The 21,373-nt window shown below is 45.9% G+C and overlaps 1 protein-coding gene across 1 annotated transcript in view; it reads left to right on the top strand.

Annotated features, from left to right (window-relative positions):
• The window catches only part of PTPRN2 (protein tyrosine phosphatase receptor type N2), a gene marked incomplete at both ends in the record, with an annotated part of 647,832 nt that overhangs the window by 525,769 nt on the left and 100,690 nt on the right, over positions 1–21,373 (top strand). The window contains one exon of the mRNA XM_082298956.1: positions 20,336–20,548. Coding sequence (XP_082155082.1) covers positions 20,336–20,548 — 213 coding nt within the window. The remainder of the gene's footprint in view (positions 1–20,335; positions 20,549–21,373) is intronic.

Here is a 21,373-nt window from a genome sequence, read left to right as displayed (position 1 = left end):
CAGATCTGGGTCTGAGCATGGGCTGAGAGCAGCTTTTAGAGGCACAGAGGATGGCTCCAAGGTGATCCTTTGCTCTAAGTGCCTTGGTGTGCTGGGAGCAGGATTGGGCTGGAGGCTGCAGACCCTGCCTTCTGCCCTGCTGCTCAGCGCCGTGTTGATCTCGGGTGTGCGAGTTCCTGGAAGTCGTGACTCCCCTCCCTCCAAGCAGCATCATGTCTGCTCCTAACAACCTTCTCTCTCTCCTGAAAAAGGGCACAGCTCCAGTAGCTAAGGAGCCCTCCCCCAAGGAAACACCTGAGGGAGCGGGAAGGAAGGAATGCCCCCCAGCTCTGAGCAGCAGGAGAGGAGCTGCAGCACCGCTCTGCAGCCCTGCAATTAGAAGCAACCTGGTGGTGCAGCCACAGCAGCTGATGGACCAATGCTGGCAGTATAGGTTGCCTCAGCATGCACCTGAGAGATGCAGTAGCTCAGCCTGTATTCGCCATTCAGGGAGTTTACCCTTGAAAATTATGATTTGTAATTGTATCTCTAAACCACACACTGTAACTGTGAGATGGTACGGTTGTCTGATTTCTTCTCCCTTAAAAAGCACTTTGGATTTATTCCCTTTCTTAGCCACTGGAAAGCAATTTGTAACGTTCTTGTTTTGTAGCTCTTGATTACAATGAGGTCCAGCTCTCTGGCCAAATGTAGAGTTTATTTTGTTTAACATCCATTTTGATAAATGTGTTAACAAATTGCATTCAAACCTGTATTTTATTAATACACTCTTGAGAAATTCTCTTCCTTTCCTTAGCACATGTCATTGCTGACACAAAAACAGGACTAAAGCCTAACTTTTGGATCTCTTAATCTAGTGTTGTAATAAGGTATAAAGCAACAGAGCCTTCATAGTCTTGGATCCATAGTCTTCTCCTTAAATTCTGTTTTGCACAACACAAAGCAAAAGTCAGGGCTCTGTAGGAAACCCACAGAAGGATAGCAACTTAAAAATAAATAATGACCTTGATGATCTATTTGTTAGGTTTTCTGCTCATTATCCTTCAGCCAGATGAATTGCCTTTTAAAATCTAAAGTGGTATGAAGAGGTTGTTTCAAAGATATAAGTGGTGAAACAGAATGGGAACTGCCAAGAGAAGTTAGAAACTGGTCTGATATTCTATTAGAAGGTGTCGGATGGGGCAAAAAGTCAAGAGTTTGTTCCTAAGCATCTCCCCTCTACTGCTCCATCAGCTGAAGTAACCTGGGCTTCGGAGTAAATGTTTTGGCAGAACCAAAGTCCTACCAAGGAAACTGGGTAATATGCTGTATTTTAGCCCAGATCTGAATTTATTGCAAGTAACCAAGTGCAGTGGGGAAATTTCTTGCAAAAGAACCCAATTATAACAAGGAGTCCTATTGAAAAAAGTGCCAGATGAAATGGCTGGGATGAGAAGTCATTTGCAGCCTTACCCCACCTCTTGTTTCCATGTGAATGAATACTCAAACTCATGAAAAGTATGCAGGATTCATAGGTATGGATTCATGGATAAGACAGGAGAACTTAGGTCTTTTTCCTGAGAGATTTCCCATTTTGAGGGACCATTTAAAGTGAAAAAGGGGATCTCTAAAGAAGTTTGATGTTTTAATGTACTCATGTCATATTCCTATCCCAAAAGAGTGGCCTTTCCATAGAGGCTAGGAGGAATCAATACACAGCCACTCTTCTGCCTCTCTGATGCAAGGGAATCCTCGAGGACCTGCCTACGCCAGCCCTGCAGTTGGTTGAAAACTGCAGTGTCACAAAGCAACTGGAGTGGGCCAAGATCCAACACTCATTCATGGATGAGATAAACTGATGCAGAAAGATACCATTTTTCTTTGTCGTCCATACGATAGTCATGTTTCCAAACCCTGCAATTTCAAAATTGTGTAATTGTATGATGGTAGTCATGGCTGTTACACTGTGTTATGTCTAGGGGGAAAAAAGAGGAGGAAATTTGTTCTGTATGAAACTACCAGAGTGAGGTATGCAGCGGACACATAAATTTGTGTCTACATTAATTTACCCACTCGACTGCGTCTTAAATTTCATATCTGTTCTATCATCATCTTAATTAAGCCCTAAGTAATTTAAAGCATTGAGGTGGACTACTGTTTTATTTCTAGCTGTGGTGCATGGAAGTGTGATTCATACAAGTGTGAATAAAAATAGATGAGGACAGACCTTCCCCAGTGTAAACTGTTACAGCTCCAGAGACTTGTCTCTCAGAGAGGAGACAGGAGAGGTGGCATAGAGATTTTCGTCATGATTTTAGGGCAAGGTGTGTTACTCATATGTGGCAAAGCTACAGGACCACGCAGAAGGAGCTTCAGGGCTGAAGCTCAGGCCTTTGAGTTAGTCCCATTTTGTATCTTTTCTTATCTACAGACAGATGAATGATGAGGTAAACACAGAGAAATTCTCACAATAGAGAAATGAAATACATCCCTCTGAAGAAACAGAGGGCTACTGAAGAAACCAGCACCACCCTTTGGCAAATTTCTCACTTTGTATAAAAATAGCCTATGCTCAGGTGTGTGGTCAGTGGGGAGCTCTCTGCCAGGGCAGCTTCAGCATGTTAATCACCTACCTTTGATATCCAGATACAAAGTACAGCTCTCATAGAATGTTATGGCACTGAGTCTATAAACCAAAAATTGTGTTTTGCTGATCCAGACAATGTTGAACAACTGCGTTTTGAAACAAACAGATCTATTGCTATATGAAACTCCTTCTGTGGCACTGAATAGAAGCATAATTACCAAAGATTTCAAATCAACTTCCAGCTGAAAACTTGCCACAATATGCTTGTGTTTCATAACTAAACCTTTCCCTTCAGTCCATGCTGGCAGTGGCATGTTTCTGCCTCTTACTAATGCCTAATGAGCAAAGCCTGTTATCAGTGTGGCTAGGCTACAATTTGGGGTAAAATTCAGAATATGACCTGAGTATTCAGAATATTCATGAGACTGGTGCTGGTGAAAAATCTTATCTATGTATATAAATGATATCTAAATATTTCCAAAACCTGTTCTTTCATTTTAGAAATAGGAATAAATTAAATCAGAAGCAAGATACCAAGGATACCTCAGTTATAGCTGTACTATGCACTGCCCTTCCTGGTTTTAGGATGAAAATACTACATTTATCTTTCTGAGTGGCAGGAAATTTATAATCAAAATCTTTAAGTTAATTTAAAGCATGGGATCACTTCCAGAATATGTTTCTCTGATGGTGTATTCTACATACATCTATCCTGATAAAATACTGCTCCTCACCTTCACATAATCTCAGTTAATTCCTTGGGTTTATTCTCTTTTTCCATATCATAGAGTTGAAGTGGGAACACAAAACCCAATTCTGATAGCAGAAAACCTAAAACTATATTTTAACTATCAGAGAATGATGATTATATAAACAAGTGGGTAGTGGCAAGTTCCACCTGAGCATGAGGAAGAGCTTTACTGTGAGGGTGACTGAGCACTGGCAGAGGTTGCCCAGAGAGGTTGTAGAGGCTCCTTCTGTGGAGGTGTTCAAAAGCTGTCTGAACATAATCCTGAGTAATATGCTCTAGCATAACCTGCCTGAGCAGAAGGCTGGACTAAATGACCTCTATTGGTCCCTTCCAACCTTCCCCATGTTGTGATTCTGTGTAAAAAAAACCAACAAAAAACACTCATAAAACAATGTATTTGAAAATTCTCTTTAATATGGAAAATGTTTGCAGCATTTTTGACAAAGCTAAGTGCTCAGCAGAAGCTAAATATTGAAAGAAAGAAAAATAATTTTGTTTGGTGCTTTTTTTTAACTGGGTTTTTTGTTTTCCTTATAGCTGCTCTCTGATGGGTTTTTTTTCCTCTCTTTTAGTAAAGGAGGGGGAAATGGAGAAAGAGGTAGGAAAAAAAAGGATGAAATAGGGCTAAGCAAAAATAGGAGGACTTTTCCTACTAAAAATTCAGACGCAAATTTCTAAGACTCCCTGCATTAAGAAAATGAAAGAAATGAAACATTTCTATAAGAGCCTGAAGAACAAAAAAATAGTTCAATTTTGTTGTTTTTCCTCATTTTCAGGTTGGCTCTGCTGCAAAGAAAATGAGAAAGCTGTCATTATTATCATTAATCTGGTCCCATTCAGCCATGCTGTTTATCTACAGCAGACCCAGTAATGCAAAGGGAAGGCACAATGCCTTTATATTATTATCTCCTCTAAATATGCAAGAATTTATGAATAAACTATTTATCAGCTTTCTTTGTGACCAGCTCTGAATTTTCTTTAAATTTACATTATTATTACTTGTGAAGCACCTTCCACTTTGACTACAGCTTATTTTCTTCTACTTCCATATGATCAAAGTGTCTAATGCAGAAGGACCTTCTTCTGCTCTGCCAAAATATGTCAGAGTTTGCCAGCTATGCCTTGGAAGGAGGATGGAGCAGCATCATATGTGAGATTAATGTTACGCTACAGATTGGTACAAAGAAATGAAAATTAAATTATAAAGCCCAGTACCATGGCCTGGGTTACATTAAATTAGGACATTTCTCAATTTAAAATTTTCTTACTTTAAGGTGCAACATTAAAATTCTCTTTGTGTGTGGAGAATGTCTGCACTGTGTCTCATTTCAGACAATTTTCTTCCCATTCATCTTGTCTACTACCATGTAAATATGTTTTCAAAGTTCTTCTTCCTTTCCAAGTAGCTTTTGCTGGCATTTCTTACATTCTGTGTATTTTGTCACTCTTCATTTTTGTTCTCTCCTTCCACAATCAGGTGTTTGAACAAGAGGTGACAGTGTTCAAGTTTTCTCTGGGGATGTAAGGTAGAACAAGATAAAATCAAAAGTTGGATCATGTCATGATATACATTTACTGAGACAAAAACACCTCTATCCTAAAAGAGTGTATGTTTGTAGATTTATTTTTAAACTAATGATTCACTGGATGTGTTGCAATTTTTAATGGGGCATGAGTAATGCCTGGGAGTCTATTTAAATGTGGGGGAAATCTTGACATTTTTGAAGGGAATTCTCTGGTGTTGTTTCTATGGTAACTTTTCTAAGGGGATGATATTTTTTAATTTGATTTTTAATTGTGATCAACAGTAGAGTAACTAAAATATTGAACATAAAAGAAAAGAAATCATATTTGTTATGAGCCCTTTCAGACCAAGAGGAGACCAAGGTAGCAGTTGCACCTCACTTAAGCACCCAACTTTCTGTGGTCCATGGACTTGACTTGGGGTTTTGGAGGCAAGGGGGCACGGTGAGAGGCACAAGCATATTTTGGGGAACATAGATAGTGAGGTTACAGCCAAGTAGTCCCCAGTAGTGCCCATTCAAATGTTTGGTTTAGTGAAGGCAGGATAATCAATCTCAAAGGTTTACTTAGCTAAAGAAACAAAACTATTAAGACCAGTCAATTAGAGTTAATGACATAGGAACATGAAGGCCTTAAAGAATATTTTCATGCATCCTTTCCTCAAAAGCATCTTCTCAATTCCCTCGAAGAGCTGAACAGCAGAATGTTTTTATTAATCACAGTTACAACTCTTAAAACTTCCTGTACATGCATGTTTTAAAACAGTGAAATACTTTCAGGCACAGTTTCCTTTTACCTGTGAAGTCAGACCCTAGTGTGCTTTTTTCCTACAAGCAGGGCTAGGTGGCTGGAAAAGGTGCAAGCTTTGATCGTGGCACACATTTCCTGGCCTCTGAGGTGCCTCTGGGAGAGTTACATTTTCATGCACCAAACAATTGATCCAGGCACCAAGCCTGTATTCCCTGAGTATATTTAAAATCTATCCTGAGATCCCCATGGTACCTCCGGGACCTCTGAGGCCAGGACCAGAAGGAGGCTGGAAGGACTTCCAGAGGAAAATTTTCCATAAGTACTGTTCCCCATTAATTTCCTTGAATTCACAAGGAAACGTAACAGATAAAACTTAGAAGCAGCTGTGTTGGAAAATGTCTAATTCACTGTGGAAAACTAAATCCTATACATTGTTTTTGGGTGTAAACCCCTAAATTTTCCTGAGCTCCATGTCTGAAAGGGCTGCATCATATGTATTACTGACAATTTATACATTGATATGGAATTAAGTGAAATATTTAAGATTTATTGAAAAAAATTTTGTACAAAGTTATCATACACAGAGTGATTAAAAGGAGGGAAGAGGTGAGGTCTTTCCTTCAAAAGACTGAGCAGATGACCAAAAAAAGTGATAAACAGAACATCTTCTCAGAAGCTCTGGCTTTCCCCCTGCAATTAGCTTTTCATGAGAGGCTTGTCAGTGCATGTCTTATCAAGCTCTGACATGACCCCTCCACTCTTTGCCCTCCTGAAACTCTGACAAAGTTAGGGGAATACAGTGATGGAACTCTTGGTGTCACTTGTAAGACCACTTCTGAGGATGAAAGCTTCTGCTCATATGAATCAGCACCATCATTCTTCTTCTTCCATTTAAAAGAATGAGACTTCATGATAATCACTTCAAGCACCAAGTGTCTGAGTCCAGGTAAAGCTCAGGGACCATACCTACATCTACTGGGGATTGACATACCTGTGTCAGTGACTCTAAAGTCTTACTGGTTTAACTGGAATTCTAAATCTGAATTCTGTTTTGAAATCAGTTGAAAAAATCTGCTGGGAAGGTGTGTGCATGCCACACTAAGTGGAAAACATAGAATAGGTGCTTTTTTAACAACTTTTCTGATTTTGTATGTAATCTGATGATACATATTTAAAGCACATATTTTTAAAATGAGTGTGTGACACATTCATGCTATCACACTATCATTAGCATGATATCACACATTATTATTTATCTAGATTTTATAGCTTGTGTTTGCTTAAACTGTTGCAGTCACCTTTTTCTCTGTAGCCAGAAAAGGCAACATTTTTCAATGTTCTCAAATGCTTGTATGACTCAGAGAAGAAAGGGACTTTCTGAAAGTTACCTAGTCTCTATCCTCCTTCCTATAAGTGTCAGGGTCTTCCTTCTCTTTTTGGTAAGTGTTCATATTTTCAGGATTCTAGTTATATTACAAATGCCACAGACATAGTGCCCACTTGCTTTACTGGCTAAGGGCCTGCTTCCAATGAAGAAGGGACATTTTGTCATTTCTTCAGTAGGAGGAGAAAAAGAGGAAAACCCTGGTAAATTGCTTTCTAAAATAGGGAAGTGGGGTGTGAGTGGAGGTGGTGTCTTTATTAGATACAGTGAAAGTACATTTAGGATTTTACTGGATGTCTTCCATCTTTGCCAAGTTATCCATTGAAGCCCAGCTCCAGGACCAGTATTCCTGGTAATATTCCTAACGCTGCTCAGGCTTCCACTGCTTCTGTGTGTCACAACATAAAAGCAAGGCTCTTATCAGGGACACTAAAGCAATGGTAGCAGCACCTGGAAATCTAAAATAAAGTGGAGTACTACCAGTACATGAACTTCAGTTGGCCAGACAGTGCTCTGCAATTCTGACTTTCCACAAAACTTTGTGTATGAGTATAAATGCTGTATCCATCCGTCTTCGTCGAAGGCATTGCTGAGTGTTCCACAGAGATGGTCATTCTCTGCAGTCAGAAATGGAAGACTGGTGCCAAAAGAAACTCACTGGGCCTGTATGAAGCACACAAGAACTTTGTAAACTGTCTGCTTCAGAACTTTAAACTATTTATAAAAGCATTTTATTAATTTAAATTTATAATGCAAACAATTTAAAGCTAATAAAAATGTTCTAACAACAGATTGAGGTAAGATGGAAGTGAATTTCGATCAATATAATGAAGGACAATTTTCTAACATAATCTATGTTTGTCCTGAGGCTACCAGTATTAGGAGATAAGATAGAAAGAACAATACCTGTGTCAAAGGCAGAAAAAACACATCTTGATTTCAGATCTCCTTCAGATTTGCAGTACTAGCTACTATTCTGAAAATACTTTTTCATAGTTAAACTGTACTAGTTTATTTTCATCTCGGGAAAGAAGAAACAAACACCCTTTCCAAAATAGCCCTTTAAAACTAATCTGCTGATGTTACAGTAGAGAAAACTGGTACCTCACAGTTCTCTGAATTCCTGGCACATACAGCACAGATGCATAAAAGGAGTCCAGCATTTCAGTGATAGCCACATTTTGTTACAACAGGATCACAGTGTAAAATCATGCAATTCTCATCATGTTTTGCCATTAAACATGTTTTAAGTTGGCATTTTTATAGAAGCTTCTTAACCAGGCTTTCATAATAATAGTATTTAGTCTCATGTTAAAAGTTAGATTAATATTTTATCTCTATTCTATGGATATAAACCTAATCACAATAGAATTAAAGTTTCAGTAGTGCAATTTTATTATTTTTTGTGGAATACCAATCTACATAAAGCCTCACTCTGAAAACATTTGCTGTTCCAGGTGCTATTCAGATTGGTTCTGTTGATTTATATTTGATTTCCTAGAATGGAGGGAGCAGAATTGAGCCCTAGAAAGACACTCAAAACATTCTGTGTGAAGGACATGTTTCAAAACACCTGCTGTGACTCCTAAGGTATTTTGAAACTTTATCTTCAATATTTAGTTTTCCTTCAGCTGATGCTGCTGCTCAAATATTTGAAGGATAGAATTATTACTGAATTAGGTAGAATGACACTTTTTCTTTTTTGACATAGCTACTAACAAGACTCTTCTGTCTTGTCCTGTGCTTTATCTCAAGAAATGGGTGCACCTGCAAATCTAGAACATGTCAGCTTTAATTAAATTGAATATTAAAAATGCAATTCATCTACTGGTCTTGTAATATTTTGTCTGTGGATCAGTAAGCATCACAGGCAAGTGGATCAGAGAGATCTAATAGCTTTGGGTTTTTCTAAGTTACCTGGGAAAATGTAATAAAGTAAAATCTTCATTTGTTTAAAAATGTCTATAAATGCATCCAGTTTTATCTCACTGATTACCTTTATAAGCAATACATTATCAGAATGCCACTTTTACAGGGCTACATCAGTCTCCTGGAAGACTGAACTGACCTTTTCAGACTATTGGACCTCATTTCACTAATGGGAACCCCCAAACATTTCTGCATCTCTTTCCTATTTAAAAATAAACAGTGAAGAGGGCCAATGTGAACAGAGGAAAATTTGCATCCGAGTTTGTTTTGATGAAGCATAGAACTACTTTATTTATTGAAACTGTATTAATGTAATTAAAATAAATGGAAAATGTGCTCTTTACTTAATTAATATTTTAAGCTGTCTCTGAAGAATAGTATGCAGCTTGAATTTAGTTATCATTTTTAAACTGCAAGACAGATTAATTAGATTCAAATCTTAGCCAGAAAGAAATAATTTTCTTAATAAAGCTAAGAGCTCTAGAATTTACTTGGAAGTAGAATGTGTCTGTTGTTGATCGTCACAGATGAGCATGAGAAGATAAGACATAAAAACTCAATGGAGTCTAGTGGTTAAAATCCTGCTAACTCTACTTTTAAATTATGGTCCTAGGCATTGGTTTTATTTATAAGAAAGGTGTGGTGTTTTCAAGACATGGGAGTTCTGACTCTTTCTTAATACTTGTATTCCTAAAGTAATTTAAATGCATGTGGTATAGGAAGTTAATATTTGAAAAAGATGTTTTGTTCATAGGAGTGAAGGAAATTCAACTTTGATTTTAAGATCCACATGAACAGAAAACCTGTGGAAAATCCTCTACGACATATTCGGATCTGTATTTAATGAGCAAGGCTCCAAAGGATAACTGATAAACAAAACAAGAAATGAGATTAAATGGTATTTTAGCTTTATCATACATGCTTTAAAAGAATGAAAATCTATTTCATGCTGTACATTGTACATGCATTTGCCAAAAGAAGTGGCTACACTTAGAAGTGCAGACAGATCTGTAGTCAGAAATCAAGTCAAAATGGTCAGTGTGGTTTTCAGTGCCCAGCTATGAAGAAGAGATTTTTAGGGAGTCCTGACAAACATTGGTGGTTCTCAGGCAAGAGTTTTGTTCTGTGCAAAATGGAAATACGTTTCAGCATCATTCTCACTGAAATTGCAAGATTTAGAATATTTTGAGTTTAGGCATAGTTCAAATACAGCTCTTGAATTTGGATGAATGTTAATGTGAATCTTCAAAATACCGGTATTTTTAGATGCGCTAAACCCAAAGAAACTGTCTCAAAGTCATTTAGACTTTCAATGTCAACTTTTTTCTGAGAAAAATACATGAAACTTTCTACAAAAATTTTAATGAAGTGCTGCTGATGTCAGGGTTTTTTTGTTTTCCCAAATTTAAATTAATTAAATCGTATGAGAAAATTTATCAGTAAGTCAATTCACAATTATGTGAGCAGCAGTTCTATAGATACTTTAAAAACTGATTTTGAATTCAAAATTAGTAAACAATTCAAAATTATTTCTTCTGTCTCTAAACACCTTCTACATTTTTAATGAATAACGCGTTAAACAATCTATGTTTAAATAATTTCTCCCTGTAACATAACCCTCACAAGTATTTGCCATTGCTTCAAAGGTCATATTTAGAATGTGATAAAAGTAATGAAAATTAGGTAAACATGAAAATTATTTTAAATTTCACCACAAATTTCTCAAAATCTCACTGTTTAAAAAAATATGTGTTTTAACTAGTATTTTGCTGTCTCTTGACACTTGGGCAATCAAATTCATGTTCAACCCATTCAGAACTGACAGTTCTGAAAAGATTCAATATCTCCCCAAGAAATGTTAATGAATATATTTTTAAATACGAAATACAAACTACAAAGCTAATGGAAGTATTTATCAGTTTCAGACAGTTCATTAGAAGGATCAATATGCAAACACACGTGTCCTTTTAATGAAATCTCCTGGCGGGTTCATTTATCTTTCAACTTAAACAATGCAGGTTAGTGAGCAAATTATGTATGCTCTGGCTCTTCTGGGGGCAGGAGAATATCAGGCGGAGGGGGTCCTCTCAGGCTGACAGACTGACAAAGCAGTACGTTTAGACCATGCACTACAAACGTGGCTGAGGAAATGTTTAGAGAAGCCAAAGTTGTGTTAATCTATGAGAACATTAAGCATTTTCATGAGCAGAAGCCAGGTGAGGAGTTCCTCTCCTGCCTGGAAACCTTCTTGTCAGAAATGGTGGTGATGTAAAGAGCGTCTTCCTTACCCTGGAATGGGTGGGTGAGCTGAGTGTGGGTGAGATGTTAGTGGGGGTGAGCCCACGGCACAACCACTCTGCACTTTCTGGACACGGCAGAACGGCCCTGTACAGGGGATGGTGATGACATTTCGGTGCTGTCCTACAAGTTTAAGTGAAGTGTCGCTCTGGGGCGGGGCGGGGATGCTCTGGGAGCTCATGCGGCCCTTGCCCTTCCTTGGCTCCCCGCACAGGTGCATATGCCTTACCCAGGTGCCGGCTGCTGAGGGGCGCTGGAAGGATGAACGCTGTCGGGGGGGAAAGTGGGAAAAGGAATTGCTACACGGCGCTGCTCCGGTGTCCCCGGGGCGGCCGCGGGGAGCCAGGGCCGCCCGCTCCAGCCAGGAAGGCAAAGCCCGCCGGGGCCGGGCAGGCGGCAGTGGCCGAGCCCCCGACGGCTGCCGGGATAGCAGGGGTGTGGGGAGAGGGCGGCCTGGCCTGTCCATCCCATCCCATCCCATCCCATCCCATCCCATCCCATCCCATCCCATCCCATCCCATCCCATCCCATCCCGCACACTGCTTCCTCCGCACCGTCCCACCGCCGGGGCCGCTCCGCGGCTGGGGAAGGGGTGGGCGGGGCTGGGGGTCGCATTCCGAGGGGAGGTGTGTGCAGCTGCCCCGGCTCAGGACAGTTCTGCCCGGGAGCAGCCGCCGGCGCTGCCGCCGCTCGGGCCGGGGCAGGCCGGGGCACAGCGGCCGCGGCGGCGTGGGGGCGGGACGCCTTGGGAGGAGAAGGGGAAGGGAAAGGGGAAAGGCAAGAGGAAGGAGAAAGGGAAAGGACTACCCGCCTCCACGGACAGAGGAGAGCCAGCTCTGCCCTGCCTGCCATCCCCAGACGCAGTGACAACGGGAAACAATGGGGACAGGGAAGCGGGAGGGCTCTTCATCGGCGGGGGAAGGGGGAGCGAAGGGTCCTGCCACCCGCGGCCGGCAGCCCCCCTGCCGTTCCCCGCCCGCTCTTGTCCCGCTCTCTCAGCCGGGGCACTTCGTGGGCAGATGCTGTGGGGGTGCCCAGCAGCGTGTTTGTCGGCGGCATGCGGGAATTTGAGGGAGGTGGGGAAGGCTGCGGGGTCCGTTTCGTTGTAAGGGTCGGTGCTGCCCCGGGCACCTGCGCGGGAGCGTGGCTTTGACTGGGAGTTACGGGTGCGCGGCGCCGGGCACCGCACGGCCCCGCTCGCCCGCACCGGCTCTGAGCAGTGTCTGCCGCGATTTATCCAAGTGGACTTCGTCACTGTCCCGGGGCTGGTCGGAGCACACTCCTCCTTCCTAATTTCGTGTGTCATTTGGAGAACGAGGATGAGAGGAGAGAAAGTTTGGGTCTCCTTTGCTTGGCAATGTGTGGATTTTTTTTTAAGGTGGAAAGTCTTTTCAGGAAGAAGCATTGTGAGCTCTTTTGCCATATTGTGATGCAAATGATTTATAGCTTTTCCTTGCTGTCCTTGTTTGATTTTATTTTTGGCTTTCCGTCATTGTTCTTCTACCCTCCAATTCCATCTTGCAAGAGAGACACAAAAAAAAAAAAAAAAAAAAAAAAAAGGAAAATAAAAAAAAGATGGGGGAGGGTGCGCGTAAAAAAAAATCAACCAAAAGAAAAAAAAAGGAAAAAAACCACAGAAACCCGCACATCCACAACAGAAACCCCAAACAGCTTTTCCAAATGAGTGACACAGCCCGTGTCCATTCATCGCCGCACTCCGGCGAAGGGTTTCTGCACAGCCCAGACCTCCTTAGCCAATTGCTGCCAGCAACATGTGGAGGGGAGGCATCGCTATAGCAACCGGTGGATGGGCCATGTGCGGCAGCCGGCAGGGGCTGCGAGCGGCCCGATATAAGGAGGGCAGCGCCGGGGCGCGCCGGCATCCTCCGCCCGCGCCCCGCGGGGACCACCGGGCCGCCCGGGGCCGCCGCCTGCCCCCACCGCACCGCGCCGGGAGGCGGCTGCGGACTGCGAGGGGCGACTGTGCTGGCCGCCGCCTTTGTCTGCGCTGAGGAGGGGCGGGGGGGGAGAGGGGGAAGTTTTGGCACCGGAGGAGGATTGCTGGAGCCCGCCGAGGTGCGCCGAGCCCTCGCAGAGAGGGGCCCGTCCCGGTACGGCGGCAGCAGGTACATGCGGCGGTGGACGGGGTGGGGGGAGCTCCCGCGTCTCTCGAGGCGGCCCGGCCGGGACTCGGGAGAGCCTTGTGCGCGGCGTGGGGTGCGGGGGCGGCCGGGATGAGGGCAGCCGCTGCCGCCGTCCGCCGCCGGTCGGGGCCGGGCCGGGTCTCCGCGGAGCAGCGCGGGCGGACGGAGGGATCGCTTCGCCTCCGCGCGGCCGCCGAAGCCCCGGGGATGCCCCTGATGCGGGGCCGTCGGACAGGCGCGGGGCGGAGGGGGCAGCGGGCCCGGAGGGTCGAGGACGTGTTCCCGGCTCGGGGCCCGAGGACGGGACCCCGCGGCGGGTGCGGGCGTGCGGCCGCGGAGCCCCATCCCCGGGCGGGGACGGCCGCGGGGCCCGGCCCGGCTCCCTGCGAGACGGGGCGGCTGCTCCACCGACGGATCCGCCAGCGCTTGCCAGCATTACCGAGAGCCGGCTCGCTTGCTGGCACTCGGCTGTAAGGGCGCCTTATCTAATCCCTGAATTATGTGCCTTCAGCATCAGCATTAGATCAGCGCTGGCGCTGCGGCTCGTGTTTCTCTTGCTAGCTGAAGATACTTGATTAAGCTCGGCTATCGCTGACCGTCCCCTTGGCTCGGGCTGTGACACTGTGACTTAGACCTGCTGAGTCCCGCTCTTTCACGGTTTTACTCTGGCTAACAAAGCCTGGGGCTGCGGAGGAAACCTGCTTCCTGGTGCACCCACTCTGCTGTTTTGCTCTAACTGCCCCCGAGTCCTTAGAGACGGGAATCAAAGTTTCTTCACCGTGGTTTCTTCACCGTCTCCGCGCCCTCCTTTTCTTGCTGCCACCTCAGAGGTGCACTGTGCGGCTTCGGACAGAATGGGCCACGCTCCTCCGTCTCCGACTCACCTACCTCTTCCACAGGCATGGATGTGGCTGTCCGGTTTCCTGAGTTGTGTGTTATCCCTACAGTGTCTCAGTGATGCTGTAGGCTTTTGTGCTTTATTCTTTATCTGATTGCCGACTTCAAAACATACCCAGATCCTCAAGAAAATCTTGAAGCTCATTGAATTTCCTCTTTCACAACCTTATTCTTTCCATGCCACAAACTTCTTTGGGGTGCTTGGATGTTCTGGCATTTCAGCATCACCTTGTAGTGGGATTCAGAATAATAGCTCTAATTTCTTGTAACTCTAACCAGAAACTTCACTTCTGTTTGCCTTTAGGAAGCCAGAAGAAAATATCTGCCATTGATCAAGGGATCTTTGAACTCAGTGAATTCTTGATTGTATTCAGTCATTGTTCATGGTATTAATCCTACTAAAAGGTATAGAGACGATCCAGAGTGCTTTGTGGTGTTGAAGGTTGTGGAAAGATCATTGTACCCTTACAGATGAATAGATCTGTGGCTCTTGCAGTGACCTTTCTCAGTGATTTGAATAAGCTGCAGTTCCCAGAAATCCATCTGCCTTTTGTGTTTGTCGATTTGTCTAATCTTTCCAACCCCTAAAAGAAGCAAAAAGTACCTTCCCATCCGATTTCATCCTCTCGAGTAAGAGCGTTAAATTGACCTCGTTTCAGGTGATGAACTGACATTTTGCTGAAAGTGATCCTGGCATCAGGCGAGCTTTCTGGGGAGAGAAGGAGCAGGTGTGAGCAGGGAGTCAGAAGGTAGTGGCCCCAGAAATCTCTTAGTAACTCTAAAGATTGTACCTTAAAACACCAACAAGTAGTCTGGACCAAACAGCTTCGGAGTGCAGTGCTGAACACAAGGAGTGTTACATGCACAAAAGGTGAACATCCCCAGGCCCTGCTGCCCCAGCCTAACCTGGCTGGGAGCACAGTAGGGGAGGAGACGCAGCAACCAAAACTGAGGGAGATGCTGCTTTCCCTTCCTTCTGTTTTGTTTTCTTACTTTATGAAAGGTAGAATATCTTCTCTGTAGCTTTCCTGGGACAGATTGCGGTAGCCAGGCTCCTCCTGACGTAAAGTGTTTCTCTGGTTTTCTAGTAACCTATCAAAACTTAACCAGCAGAGTGTATCAACCTATGTCTCAGATAACCTCTGAGAGAGGGAAATTACTAGATGTGAATTTAAGTTTAGATTTATATAAATGAGCAGATATACACTGATGTGTGTATATATATATGAACACATACACACACACACATTATACATATATCTATGTATAGATACGTACACAGATCCCACACATCCCTTTCCTCATGCTTTCTATATAAGGAAATAATACGCATATCCTTTATGTTTTCTTTTAATGTCAGTGGCTGCAACTGTTAACACAGGATATTCCTTAGAAAACAAACAAACAATGAACCAAAACTTATTTTAGTGAAGTTTATTTTTAAGACTAATGGTTTTCTTGTAGAATTCTTTTTTTCTGCCTAGGTACTTTTTTCCCTCCTTGAATGGCATATTTGCAAGTACAATTTCATCTGCACAGAGGAACAATAGCTTTCAGTTGCACAAAGGATTTCTCCCACCCTGAATCCAAACCACAATGCCTCTTGCTCTGATAATAGCTTCTGAAAAGATTTTGTAATGCACAGAATTAATACATGATTATTTCCGCCTCACTTCTCTCATTTATTAGATTCTATAGTGAATTCCAAATTAAAAATAGCACCTCTTGAGTTTCTTAACATTCTAATATTTTGAAACAAATCATGTTCTGAAGTTCCTCTTTTTGCCCATATTTACTAAGAAATCTTATTTTTTTATTATTGTTGAGAAACAAAACTGTTATATAAATGTAAAAATCGAAGCATGCAAAAATTGCAAAAAATTATAATGTTGAGTTGTTTAAAATGAATTGTAGTGATTTTTTCATTGCTAACTGCAAGAGTGGTCAGGTGCAGTAACTGGCAAATTGCGTTTTAAATCTTTTTAAATTTATGAAGCAAAACAAACCGTCAACTTCAGTTAGAGTTTTGCAAGGACCAGAATCATGCCCTGTGTCCTAAAGTAAATAATGAAGTGTAATTCTGCTGGGGCTTCTGGATGGTGAGCTTCCACATCACTGCATGGGGAGCTCCTCTGCTCTTACAAAGACTTTCTGCCACACTTCCAGCATAGGTGTGAGAACTTATTTACATGAAAGCGTACATTAAATATTTACTGACATTTGCCTGGAATTCGTTTGAAATGTCGACTGTTCTGCTGCATCATGGGATGACACCGCGGAACGGGATGCTGCTCTTTGATTAGAACAGTGATTTGTGACTCCAGTGTTATGGCTGCTCTAGTTAATGAGTCACTTTTGGGTGTATATCAAATGTGTTCTGTCGAGGGACCGGGAAAGCCTACATGAGATCAGACCCTAAGTATTTTTTTCTTTCCTCTTAAAAATCCACAGACCCTCATAGAAACAGTGTACTTCAAGTAAACACTGTGTGTGTGTTAGGTGCACTGTTGTTCTCTGCCTTCTAGCATTTAAGCTAGGTCAGGCTGTTTCAAAGCAAGTAAAGACTGGATGAACACCTCCAAAGCCTCTTCATTCAGATTCACTTTCTAAGCCATTCATTTAGAAATTAGTTGTTTTTCCTTCATTGGGACCCTGTGATACTCCACACTTTTCGAAGGAGAAAATCATTCAGAGGAATGTCAATATATTCTGTTATATGAAGTTTAAAAAATGCATAGTTACACGTAGCTGAGTTTAATATTTAATTGCGTGTAATTTATGTGGTCTATTTATTTGTTAAGCCTTGGGTGGGGAGGTAATTTGTTTTTCTTGTTATGCAACAGCTATTGTTCCCCTTCCACCCCAGGCACACGCACCATGGCACACGCACCATGGCAGCCCCAACCAGCACAGGGAGAGGTGTTCTGCTTTAAAAGACATCCGACTGTAAATGTCAAATTCATAAATATTTAAACACTTTTCTTTCAATTTCAAGTCAAGGCTGACAGGACGCCTCTAATTAACCCTGGACTCCGTTTCAGGCTGGGGCCTTATTGCAGGGAAGAATCAGGGGGTTAGGCGAGGTGGGGAAATCTGTGCTCCTGGCTAGAGGCAGCGGGGGCGGCTGGGGGGAGAGGTGGGAGGAGGGAGGGAGCTGGTAACTAACAGTTCGGATTAATTTTTACTCGTTTCATAATGTGATGTTTGGTCAGGCATCGAGCAGGATGAAAGGGCAGCGGGTTCTCCAACTGCCTTGGGGACAGTGGGGGCTGTGTCCTGATGGGGCGTACCTGGGGGGACCGGGCCCGGCTACCCTCTGCGGTTCCTGGTATCCCCAGCTGGGGCCCGGGGACGCCGCCGATGCGCGGCCCAGAGCTGGAGCCGGAGCCGGAGCCGGGCCGTGGGACTTTGTCATCGGCCGCACCCGGCCGTTCCTGCGGGACGGCGAAGGGGGCATCAGCCGCTGGTCCCGCGGAGTTCCCCGGGGGCGGCCTGGGGGCTGGCCGAGGTGGCCCGAAGCACCAGCCCCCGCAGGCAGGGAGGGGAGAGGGGAGTCTTCCGGGCCCCGACGGCAGTGGCTCTGGACCTGCTCCCCGTGAGGCGGGAGGGAGGAAAGGAGTGGGAGAAGGGTCGGCGGCTCTGCCCCTCTCCCTTCCCTTTCGGCTGTTCCGACGTGGTGGGCGCCGCCGGGCAGCGGGGAGAGGCCGTGCCCCTTGGCCCTTCGCCCCTGCCCTCCCGCCGTGGGGCCTCCATCTCCTCCCAGGGCACGGGGCGTCGGGGCAGGCGTGGGCGCCGCTCCCCCTGGATGTGCAGGGGCTGTGCAAGCCCTCGCCTACCCGAAGCCTGTCACAAGGGACACGGCTACGCTGACTCCCCCAGGGCAGACGCTTACCGAGGTGTAAGCAATGCCGAACGCTCCGCGGAAGGTTTCTAACTCTTCCCCGTGTTTCAGGCTCCCGAGTGCAGCTGTACGCTGAGAGTATGTAGGGGGGGCTCGTCGAACAATTCTTTTGTCAAGGGCAGCCAACTCCGGGGACGGCAGCCCCAGCTTTGCGGGAAAAACTGCCTGGCAAAGTCGGAAACAACATCTAAAATCGCTCTAACTCCAGTGGGAGAAAGAGCCCTGCCACCCTTTTTCTTCTGCACGTTTACTCGGAGCTTTTGACAGCAGTTTGCTCCCATCATTGTCATCGTTTCTCTCTCATAGCCCTTTTCCCGGGTGCTTGGTGCGGCTCCGTCACACAGCATCCGGAGAAAGAAAATCGTTTAAAACCGTGGTAGTGAAAGCAGAGAAGTAAGGCTTAGGACCAGTACCCGAAACTGCCCGCCAGCCTCTTTCCTCCCGTCGGTGCCCCTGCGCCCACCCGGGGGCCGAGGCGGCCCGAGCCTCCCCATGAGCGGGGCCGGCCCGCGGGGGAGTCCGGGGGGCTTGTCCCTGCCTGACTGATGGGGGGCCAAACACCGCGGCGAGAAGGATTAACGTCCCGGGGCGCAGCGCTCGGGGAGGGGGCGCCGGCACTTCGGCGGGAGCCGCCTATTGAGATGCAGATTGCGACCCCTGGCCCCGAGGGGACGGGGCCTTTCAGGGAGATGCTAATGGCAGAGCTCAGCAGCCCTTTACCCCCCCGGGACCGAGGCGGCGGGAGCAGCGAGACCGCGGCGGCTGCCGTCGGTGCTGCCCCTCCCGGTGTCCCCCGCCCGGTGCGGGCCGAGGGCGCGCTCCCCCCGGGGCAGCCGGGGCAGGTGCCCGGCTGGGGCCGCGGGGGCGGTGGCGAGGAGGCGGCCCCGGAGCCCCCCGCGGCCGGGGCGGGGTGGGGGTGCAGCCCCCTCCTCCTGGTGGCTGTTGGGATTTGGAGGAGGGGCCGGCTGCCGTGCAGGGGAGGAGAGGCGGCGGGCGCGGCGGTGGCTGCGCGGACGCGGAGGCGGGCGGCACATGGCCGGTGGCCGCGGCCAGCCCTGTGCCCGCCCCCCGCCGCCCCGCCGGGGCGCACGGACCGGCAATCCTCCTCCGCGCGGCGCATCCAGGCAAGAAAATCCGGGAGTCTGACTGAACCTGCATTTCCATTAACTCAGACTCAGCCCCGGCTAATCCGCAGCACTGAAGGCAAGGAGGCTAATTAATGACAAGCTTTTACAGTCAAGACCAGCGATAATTGCTTTGGTGGCCTTTATGATTACAAGATAAAAATGGACCGGGCCTGACATAAGAGCCACTGTGTACACTGCAAGACAGGAGGAAATTAAGAGCTGGCTAGCTGAATACGGAGCAGAAAATTACTAATAGAGGAGAGATAATGAATAGGCCGGCTAGGCATTCATGGGGAAAAATCCATTTTGTTACCACGAGAAATTAGGTGGTGGAAAGGAGTTTGCTAATTGTTCTCATCTTGTAGCAACCAGGACTGAGGCAGGGGCGTGCTTTTCAATTCATTTCCCTGGTAATTGTGAAAGGGGGAATGCAGGCCAAATGAGTCTTGCTGCAATTTGCGCGCCTGGTCTTTTCATTTTCATGTTGCGTTTTTAATTGTTGCTAATATAGCTTATAATGAAGCTAATGAGGGGAAATTATTGTACAACTTTTTAGCACATGGAGACAAGTGAAATGCACTAGAAGGATTCTGTCCTAGTGCTGCAAAAATAATAGTAATCTGGAGGAGTTTGGAACTATCGGGGGTTTTTTAAGCCGCTTCCCTCTACAACAGACAAAAGGAAGGATCGCCACCTACTTTTTTTTTTTTTTTCCCCCCTGTGTTTTATTTTTCACTAAGAAAAAAAAACAATACCGGATTTTCCCTTGCTGCGCCCCTCGCAGCCCTTGGCCCTCGATGCGGTGCGAGGGGGGCTCGGAGCCGCGGGGCGCTCCGCGGTGCTCGCGCTCATCCAGCGCGTCCGCCTCCGCCTCTCGGTAGTTAAGTGCGAGCCGCCGGAGGGGAGGGCACGGAGCGAGGCCCGGCAGCGGTCCTGCCCCTCTGTTTGCCTCCCTTCCCAGGCCCAAAGTTAGCGCCGCCGGGTGTTCCCCCCGACGGGATCCCCCCTCCGCGCTGCTCCGCGACCGCGCAACTGAGGCGCTGCCTCTCTCTCCTCCCCTGCAGAAAAGCAACGTCCCGCCGCTCGCGCAGCGCGGGGAAGAGGCCGAGTCCGCGAAATTCCTTCTCCTCACCCTCCTCTCCCTCGCCTGCATCGCCGGGGTCCTGGCAGCGTCGGGGGTCGCCTACTGCCTCCGCCACCGCGCCCACCACCGCCTGAAGGAGAAGCTCTCAGCCCTGGGGGCTGACGCCGGCTCCGACGCGCCCGCTGCTTACCAGGTAAGGACCAAGCTCGCTTGCTCCGGCCCGGCCCCGGTGTCCGGCAGACCCCCGAGGGGGGCCCTTCTCGCGTTGGGAGTCGCGGGGGTGGATTTGTTTCCGACGCTTCCCCCCCGCCCCCGTTCCAGTCATAGTCCCGCGGATTCGGGTAGCAGCTTTTTACTACTGGGTATCAATCTTGGCTATTCTGGTAGCTGCTGTAAATTCGTGCCTAATTAGAAACATTAAAAAAAAAAAAAAAAAAAAAGAAAGAAAAAAGAAAAGCAGCCCTTGCCATTGAAATTCTCAGAAAAATAGCATTAATATCCATAATCTGTCACTCCTGCCACTATTAATAACGAAAAATCTTTAACATTTATGAGGAATGGATTGCACGGTTATCTGAAGATGTCTCTCTTTTTGAGTAATCGACTTCTTCAGGGTCTGATATGAAAAGAGCCTTTGACCCGATCTGTTGCCACCTTCTGCCATTATTCAGATAAAATGAAATCTAATGCTGATAGATGGGAGGTAAACCAGGACTGGTTCTAGGAGAACAATGATAGCAGATGTGTACCCAGTAATGCTGGAGGACTGCACTCGGCTTCTCTGAAATAAATCAGAAATCTCAAGCTTTCTCTTTCAGTTTCAAAAGTGTTGGGTGGAGAGACACTACATCTTCCTGAAGTTTGTTTTAGATCATATGGCACTTATTTCTTGGTGTGCTGTTGGTGTGGTAATGCATGTGTTATGGTCATATACCACACAGCCCTGGTCTGCTATCCGAAAGTATTTGGAGTGTGACCAGGAAAAACAATCTGAGAATGTGTAAACATTGTCTCTGTA

The sequence above is a fragment of the Coloeus monedula genome (genome assembly GCF_965178545.1).
Source record: "Coloeus monedula genome assembly, chromosome: 1".
Classification (NCBI taxonomy): domain Eukaryota; kingdom Metazoa; phylum Chordata; class Aves; order Passeriformes; family Corvidae; genus Coloeus; species Coloeus monedula.
The sequence above is the reverse complement of the archived record's forward strand: the minus strand, read 5'-3'. Positions and strand labels throughout refer to the sequence as shown.